The sequence below is a fragment of the Belonocnema kinseyi genome, chromosome 7, assembly GCF_010883055.1.
Source record: "Belonocnema kinseyi isolate 2016_QV_RU_SX_M_011 chromosome 7, B_treatae_v1, whole genome shotgun sequence".
Taxonomy (NCBI): Eukaryota; Metazoa; Arthropoda; class Insecta; order Hymenoptera; family Cynipidae; genus Belonocnema; species Belonocnema kinseyi.
The window spans coordinates 102,340,984-102,350,202 of record NC_046663.1 but is presented as its reverse complement, the minus strand read 5'-3'; the positions used below and the strand labels follow the sequence as shown (position 1 = coordinate 102,350,202).

Here is a 9,219-nt window from a genome sequence, read left to right as displayed (position 1 = left end):
TGGACATAAAAGAAGCTAGAGAAGTATGCCAGGACATGAAAGTATGGCGGCAAATAGTTAATAAAAAGAGTGTCAGTAGAGTGAATGACGCCTGAAACAAAAAACCTTGGCCACTAATGGACCCAAGTGGGGAATCTTACATAAGGACTTCGTGAGGTTCTTCGCTTGGGGTGATTGCTAGAGAGATTGATCATCAACCTGGGTCGGAGCAGTGTTGCGGAACGAACGTGTTATTTATTTAAATAGCACGAGAATTCTGGATCAATCTGAAAAATCTCTATCCCTTACACACACTACTCCTTTCCCCTACCGAGTGAGTCACGCCTACCCCGAAAGGGAAGTGGCTTAATGGTGTAATAAAAAAAAGCCATAGGCTCTCTTTCTCTCGAGTCCAGTTCCCTATCATTTCTTATACTCTTCTCAAAACTTCGGTTCTTGTCGAGGTTCTGGGTTAACTAAAAAAAAGGCAGAGCTGAAGCATCGAATGAAAATACTTCTATATATTTAAATTATAAATTAAAAATTAATTCAGTCAATTAAAAAAATTAAATATGAAGTGAAAAATTCTTAAATCTACTGAAAAATGCGAACTCTCGAAGAGTTATAATGTATAATATTTCTTAATAAAATATTTTTCTTTTTTGAAAAAAGTAATCAGTATTCAATCGTGATAGTTTTTGTTTTCAAATACTCATTTAGAGCTTCCTGGCCCAAATCTTTGCCAAATCCAGATTTTTTGAATCCACCAAATGGAGCCGCAACATCTGTTTTGTTGTATGTATTAACAAAAACAGTTCCGGCCTCGACCTTTTCTGCAAACCTAAGGGCCCGGGAAATATCCTTCGTAATGACCCCAGCTGCAAGACCATATTCCGTAGAATTTGCCCTGGCAATTATGCGATCGAGGTCCTTCGAGCTGAACGTGGAAATTACCATAATCGGACCGAAAGATTCCTCCCTTGCAAGGAACATTTCATCTTTGACGTCAGTGAAAATTGTAGGTTGAAAATATAAACCAGGACAGTCAAGTTTTTTTCCACCATAAACTAATCGAGCTCCTTCCTCGACACCCTTTTTTGTGAATTCGATTAATTTTTCAAGATGGGCCTTATGGTTCTGAGGACCGTGAGCCGTACCTCGATCCAAAGGATTTCCTATTGTCAGTTTCTTCGTTTCTTCAACAACTTTATTTAGGAATGCGTCATGTATCGTTTCTTCCACGAAAATCCGACCTGAAAATTAATTTTGTGATAGGAAATTCATTTTTTGTATGAGGAAAAATCTATTTTTGTAGAAATTAAGATCTCTTAGAAAAAGATTTCCAAATCCTTTTTGAAAATTAAAGTTTTAAGTTTGCTGATTTCAATAATAATTAACAGGCTCAATACATCGAAATTTAGAATTTTTTTCAGATTTCAAACGGCATTTGTATATGAGACATTTGAAATAAACTAAAAAAACACCGTCAAAATCATATTATTGCCATTCTTTTATATCACATTAAGGTTACCGTATCGATGGCACACCAATTTGTTCTCTTAAACTTTTTAGCCTACTTTTATAAAAATCCATGGAAAGTGAAGCTTTATTTGATGATATCCTAGCACCTGTGCAAATTCTGGAAATGTTAGGTGCAAAAATAGAGTTTATTGGACTTTTCTGAATTTTAGACGAGCATTGAACGCCTAAAATAGTAATAACAGAAATTAAAAGAGTTTGTAAAATTATTAAGTTAAAAGTTACAGTTTCCAAAGAAAAATCCTTTTTATGGAACATTCAGATAATTTTAAAATACATTTTTTCCGTGCTTTGTGTTCTATAACACAAGGGGAGTGTCAGGTAGCCCCGGTCATTCTAATTTGAAAAAAAACTGTACTCTAGGAATAAATCCAGAATTTTATATTTTCCAGTCTAGAAACGCCCAAAATCGTAATTTAAAAAATATGGCCTTTTATATCTTAATATTAATAATCTGAGGTATTAGAGGTAGTAGTAGTAGTAGTAGTAATAGTCTCCCAATTAGAAAACGATTACGGACATAAGCGCTAGTTTATCTATTTATATTTTGAGCTGTCTTACTCGCTATTCATCGAAAATCTCTCGCCCTCTTGTTAATTCATTGCTTTCTATAGAGATTATATCAATTAGTGAATCAAAATCTCTTAAATACTAGCAAAGTCCGGAGTTCGGTTGTCTCTTTAAAATTAAAATGGAAATTCTATATTGAGTACCCGAACAGTCACTTTTGTTGTTGTTAAGGTTACATTTTTGACTAGCAAGAACTAGAATTATGACTGCCGGTTTATATTAACATTTTTAACGATACCAGCTATTTTATTAAAACAAAAGCTTAAATGGCCAGTACTTCCTACCTAGACAATAATTTTACTAGTACATTTTCGTGCATGATGTATCGAAAACAAGATATATAAAAAAATCAGACTATTCCATAAAAAGTGTTTTTCTTGGAACGTTATAACTTTGAACAATGTTCATATAAAATGCATAAGAAGAGAGTGACGAGTATTTTAGGCGTTTAATTAATATGATGCGTTAAAATAAAGAAATGTCCAATAAACTCAATTTTTGCACCATTTTCAGCATTTTCAAAGGCTAATTTAGTTTTGGGAGGCATCCTCAAGAAATAATCAGAAAGAACCGGGATGTGTACGCCCTTTTAAGTGAAAATTTAGTTTACGCGAGGGGTCATTTTGATCCACAAATTAGATTAAATTATTTTTATTTTTAATTGCAAATGGAATTTTCAATTTCCGTATAAACTGATCAGAAGCGCAAAAACACGATTATTCCAGTAGTTTTGCCAAACTTCTGCTAGGTGCAAGCCAACTCGCAATAACGTGAAACGCCGAGAAAACACATCGTGGTGAGAAAAATTTGTTTTAAAAACTTGTTTGTTTTTTCCCGAGAATCACGACAACCTCAAGTTTGGATTTTTTTACGAATACAGCTCGTCATAAAGGTCCAATTTTCGAAATATAGATCCAAAACTGGCAATAAATTACTTTTAAACAAATATTGAAGCTAAATATCATTAGTCTCCTTAGAAAGCTTAGAAGTTTCAATGGAAGATTCTTTAAAAAGTACAAGACATAAGGCCACAAACTGAGAATCTGTGAATGATATTCGATATTTAAAACTACAAATCCATTTTTTCTCCGTTAAAATTAAAAAGGGTCTCGAAAAATGTACATACCTGCAGCAATGCAGTTTTCTCCCTTATTGAAGAAAACACTGCTCATCGCAACCCTAACAGCCTGTTGCAAATCCGTATCTTCAAAAATCACCAACGGACTCTTTCCTCCTAGCTCCAAAGATACCTTCTTCAAATTACTGTCTGCACAAGACCGCATAATAACTTGTCCAATTTCAGTAGACCCAGTAAATCCCAACTTGCGAACCAAAGGATGATTAGCCAAGGCATTTCCAGTAACTGAACCACTTCCAGTAACAATGTTGATGACTCCCTGTGGTATACCAGCTTTGACTGAAAGTTCAGCGAATTTCAAGGCTGTCAATGGCGAAGTTTGGGCTGGTTTCATGACAACAGTATTTCCAGCTGCCAAACAAGCTGCCATCTTCCAGGAAAGCATCATCAGAGGATAGTTCCAGGGTGTTATTAAAGCACAAACACCAATCGGTTCCTTTTTCGTTATTGTAAGATTTCTGTTCGGTCTTGCATGAGTAATCGGGATTGTTGATCCCTGAATTTTGTCACACCAACCCGCAAAGTACCTCCAAGTTTCAATTGACATTCCAACGTGGGTTTTGAGTGCCAATGTGTAAACTGCCCCTGAATCAATACTCTCGATGCTTGCTAATTCTTCTTTATGCTCCTCCATCAGATCTGCAAGTTTGAAGAGAATAACTCCTCTTTCCCTGGCACTGATCTTGCTCCACTCCCCCTCCTCAAAAGCTCGCTTGGCGGCAATCACAGCATGATCGACATCTTCAGGGGAACCCGACTCAACAGAGCAAATCAGACTCTCATCATGTGGGTTGATTGTATCAATAGGTTTTCCTTTACCATTGATAAATTGTCCATCGATGAAGAGCTGTCGGGGGAATTTGAGATCCTTGTTATTGGCTCTAAGTTCCACTGCATCGTATCGAACACCAAGTTGGACGGAATCTCCACGACTTTTCAGAATCATCACTCTTGCAAATTCAATGAAAACAGGAGCCATAAAAACGTCCGTATTCTGAAGAGAAACACCAAGAGAATCTTTTACTTCTTCTACTAATCTGACAACATCCATACTTCCTGCTCCACAGGCAAAGAAATCAGTTTCATCATCCACTTCCATTTTGAGGATGCTCTGCCAAATATTCCTCACAGTTCCTACATTGCTCGCTTCTTCTTGGGTAAATTCAATATTTACACTAGCATTGGATATTTTACCATACATGCTGGCATTTATCGTTTTGTTGCCAATTTTTAGCCTTTGTACATTAACGAAGTTATTTTCCGCCACTTTAATAACAATACCGCCTTCGTGAACGATTCCAATGTGACCGTCTATATCAATAGTGTCACCTACGGGCAACTTTTGGTCCCAAATTGTGCTACCGTAAAGACGAACTTCTTCACCATTGATGAGGGTCCAAGCTCCAATTGCACTGTCTAAGCCTCTGATGAAATTGTGAACTTCCTGGGCTGATTTTTTCGACAAATCTAGCCTGGAATAATTTATTGTTTCAGATAAATGAATTAAAAATGCTCTTATTATATTCAAATAAGCATTAATTTAAACATTACCTTTGGAGTTCTGGTTTGTTTAGCATAGGATCATAACTGGCTCCATCCTCGGTCTGTGGTATCATTGGCGCAATTCCATCAGAAATGAGATTTACTGCTTCTGCTACAGCTTTTATTCCTTCTGGGTATAAAAAGTTGTTGTAGAGACTATCTAGGGTATCATTTGGATTTACTGGACAAGATTTCTGTATCAAAATAGGTCCTGTGTCCAAACCATCATCTGCCCAAAAGATGGACAATCCAGCAACCTTGTCTCCACTAATGAGAGTCCTAATAACAAAGGAAAATAGCTTAAACGAATATTGGCAAAAAAAATTATCAATGTTTTCAAAAAATTGTATTTCGCAAAGAACTTCTGATAATCATATAACTAGTAGAGGCTGGAGCAAAAAATAAAGCAATCCTAATTATAATTTAAAAGATATATTCTCTTCTTGGTACGAAAATTCTTAATTGGCTAAATGGGGCATGAAGTAGAATGTACAGTGTGCGTGTATCGGTCGAATAAATAACCGGTCTTTGAGAAATACGTGTGGGCTTTTTACATGTGAACATGTTACAATTATATATTATTGTATAATGTTTGCAATGTATATACGATTCACGCAATATTATCACTCGTCAAGTAACTTGAGATTCTGGTTAACCACGTATTTATATCATTTATTTAAAAGAAATTCTTCTTTTTATCCCTCCTTCAAGAAAACTCTCTCTGGCGTTAACTTTAAAAATATTTTAATGAAAAACAATCAAATTTCAAAAATTACAAAGTAAAGCACTGAAAACCTGAAATTGAATTCAGAAAGGCATGCAGCATTTCAAAATAATAATGGGTCAAAAATTACATTTTATTAACAATGAAGACTTCACCAATTGAAATGCAAATTAAAGTAAACATCATGCCAATTTAAATGTAATAGCCTTAAAAATTGATAAAGTGAAATTTGTGGACAAACATTAAAAAATAAAATTTGAAAAGAAATGAAGTATTGGGTAATGAATTGCAAGAAATGCAGTTATAATTTTAGTTTTTTTATCCTTTTTCCTCTGCAGTATAAATTTACTTGTACAATGATTTTTTGTTGAAAAAATCTAACCTCTAGGCTGATCATTATAATAATTTGAATATTTTTCGATGGGAAAATTTACTAAAATTACTTGGATATATTTCAGGGACATAAAAGTGAAAGGTTCTAGACATATGCCCGTATATGTAACTTGTAATATTATGTTTGTTCTATTTTGTGGGCATTTTTATTTTGAATTTTAAGATTCGTTTTTCCTTTTCTTTCTGAGTGTGACAATATTAAGGAACCACGAAATCAAATGATAGAAAATTCTTAGAACATAATGTTAAGTTTAGTTTTAAATTACGAGCGATTAATAGAAATTCTCACCAACTTATGGCACTGGCTCCACGATGTTTCGGCAAGATTGAGGGATGATAAGCGATACTGCGATGTTTGGGATGATTTATCACTTCCATGGGTATAAATTGGGTGCAAAAGGGTAAAACGTTCAAATCGACATCGATTTTTTTGTAAAGTTCGAGTATTTCCGGCAAAGGTTGTCCTTTACTTCTCCATGCCTTGATCTTGAAGACCGGAACATCATCCTCTTTTGCTTTGGCAGCTGGATAAAAATGGTTTGAAAGCAAATCAAAAATATTTATATTTTCTTAATTGATTTCAGGATATACAGTGAAAACTGATATTAGAATTTAAAATCTAGATTTTTAACTATATAGGACAACGATCTGGATTACCTTGATATTGAACTTTAATATCTGAATATTAAATTTTGTATCAAGATCATTGTCTTATAGTTAAAAATCCAGATATCAAATCTTGATATCCATTTTTCTTCGTGTACTCTATAAAAATTCTTGTAGGTATATTTATCACATCAGAGGATTCTTAAACTCTTATCATTATCCCCAGAATAAAGTCTCGTCGTTTATAATCTTATCTTTACTATAGAACGTCGGATTTCATAGAATTTACAATGGAATTTGTAAATTCAACCGTAGATATTATTTCTGATAACTTGAGGTGCACTTGAATGACATTTTAGCAGTATGAAATTTATTCCAGATCTTATTTCCTGAATTTCGATATTTTCTTGAATAATAACTTACTTTTTAATAGTTAATAAGTAAATTTTATTAAATTTACTTCCTAAAAATAACATAGAGAAACAATTATAGTTTTTGTTAAACCTTAATTGAAGCCCGTGTGTAGAGTTAACCCGAATAAAAATGCTTCGACTTGAGTTCGACTTGAATTACCCCTAATCAAGACATGCTGAAGTCGAAAAGGTCGACTTGAGCATGTCTCAGTTTTGAGACGGAGACAGACTTCAATTAATGTCTTGAAGACAAGTTTCTATGTCTTTAAGACATAAATTTATCTATTGAGTCGAATTTTTATGACTCTAACACGTGCGGTTTATAATTTCGAGTGCATACCTGCCCTAACAAAAAGGGTAATTCTAATAGTCATAAAAGCTTGATTGTTATATTTGTATTATACTTGTTTGATAATGATACCGAAAATGTTGTTTGTTTTTACGTATTTCTAATGGCTAAGGAGATCCTTCTAGAAAGTTACAATTTTTATTTTTTTGAAGAAAACTTTTATGGGTTTTACTCGTTCAGACCCGCCGATTCTGAATTTTTAAATAAACAATAACTAATTTAATAATTAAAATTTTTTTATTCATAAATTTTAATCTAATTTATGAGCCAAAAAAGGTTTGATAATCTCAGCCAAGACAAGGTTCGTATTGAGTCAAGTAAACGTCGTCTTAGCCAAGACAAGGCTCGACTTGAGATAAGTAAACGCCGTTTTACCTGTCGTGGCCATAACAGTAAGACGAAGGCCTATGTCTTGACTCAGTTTTGAGACGCAGCCAGATATAGATGCCTTGGAGACGAACTCAAGACATAACCAAGTCGAACTCAAGTCGAAGTATCTTTACTCGGGAAAGCTAGGTTTAAGTCCATTTTTTGTCTTACATGTAGACCGTGCGCCTATTTTTTTTTACTTGAAACCTTTATTTTTCTTAAAGCAAGACTGATTTTCTTCATTCAAAACTCTTTTTTGGATTAAGGAAGACCTAGCATGGTGGACAGAAGTAAACTTTGGGAAATCCTGACGGAGTCAATGGATGGGGCTCTTACAAGCAATAAAAACAATATATGCTAGTAGCAAAGTCAGTGTAAGGGTTAATGGGTAACTGAGTGAATGGTTCGATATTATGCAAAGTGCTAGGCAAGGATGCGTTATATTCTTATGGCTAATCTATTATATTCATGGACAAGTGTCAAGGAATGGCTCTCTTTGACGAAGAAGGTGTAAGTCTCGAGACAATTGAGGTACGTGGGTTAGCATTCGCAGATGATAAGGTTGTTATGGCAGAGTCAATCGAAGACTTGGAACGAATGTTGAGCAACATTGTCCAAAATGATGAGAGAATGGAACAAGTTGAGAAGTATACTTATCAAGTATACGCATATCTTGGTAGCCTATTCACTAGTGACGAAAAGATTGACGGGGAGTTAGATTGGCGTATAAACGAGGGTAAGAACACAGTCATGCAAGACGATGAATTTTAAATGTAGATGAATTTCATTTTCGCATTAAATTAATTAAGTCACTTAATTTCAACCAGAAATGGAACTTAAGTGCAGTGTCTTATATCTGATATACAAGTAATATGATAATTAACTGACAGGTATATTGAGTTTGGGATGATTTTCATTCGCGTATTCTGAAATTCAATTTGTGCTGGCAGAAAGGCGTGCGCGAAATGCGATGCGCAAACACTTGAACGGATTTCGGCGATTTTAGAAGAGAAGCCAAGAGAGCAGCTGAGAGTAGCCAAGATGGCGTTGAAAGCACTGGATAGTATCGACAAAGATATTAGGTCCTAGTTACGGCGTGGGTCAGTGGTGGGGACGGCCGATATATTTATATCTAACTACCAGGGTATAATGTAAGCCTCATTTAGAACTGACCGAATCCCTATTATACGAAAACTAAAAAAAATGCATGGTAGTGTTTGTAGTACATCCTTAGAACAAGTTTTAGCCGTAATCAATCACTTGATCACTTTTTATGGCCGTTATGTGCTAAAATATCGTTTAAATTTGAACAACATCGTTGTGACTGCGCTTCGGTAGCAGTAGGTGGCGCCATGGTATCACGGTATTTTTAAACAATCTGAAAAGAACAATGATGAGGACGACGATAAACTTATTAATGAGCCTCCTTTGAAGAAAAGATGTTTTTAAAAATAAACCGTTGACTCTGTCTATGTCTCAAGTCTTTTAAATTTTGAAAAAAAAAACATTGTTATTTGTATAATTTACAATAATTTTGTGAATTTTGTAATTAGTTAATAATAGATTGCATTAAGTATTTTCAATTCTTAAATTTTAT

At 34.4% G+C, this 9,219-nt stretch overlaps 1 protein-coding gene across 2 annotated transcripts in view; it reads right to left on the bottom strand.

The window, feature by feature from the left end:
• Positions 1–556: 556 nt before the first annotated feature.
• LOC117176162 (mitochondrial 10-formyltetrahydrofolate dehydrogenase) overlaps positions 557–9,219 on the bottom strand; it is a 19,242-nt gene continuing 10,579 nt past the window's right edge. For both annotated transcript variants that reach the window (XM_033366251.1, XM_033366250.1), the window contains 4 exons: positions 6,175–6,409; positions 4,778–5,047; positions 3,215–4,698; positions 557–1,232 (listed from right to left, as the gene is read on the bottom strand). In XM_033366251.1, the coding sequence (XP_033222142.1) occupies positions 655–1,232; positions 3,215–4,698; positions 4,778–5,047; positions 6,175–6,409 (2,567 nt within the window). In that variant the 3' untranslated portion in view covers positions 557–654. The remainder of the gene's footprint in view (positions 1,233–3,214; positions 4,699–4,777; positions 5,048–6,174; positions 6,410–9,219) is intronic.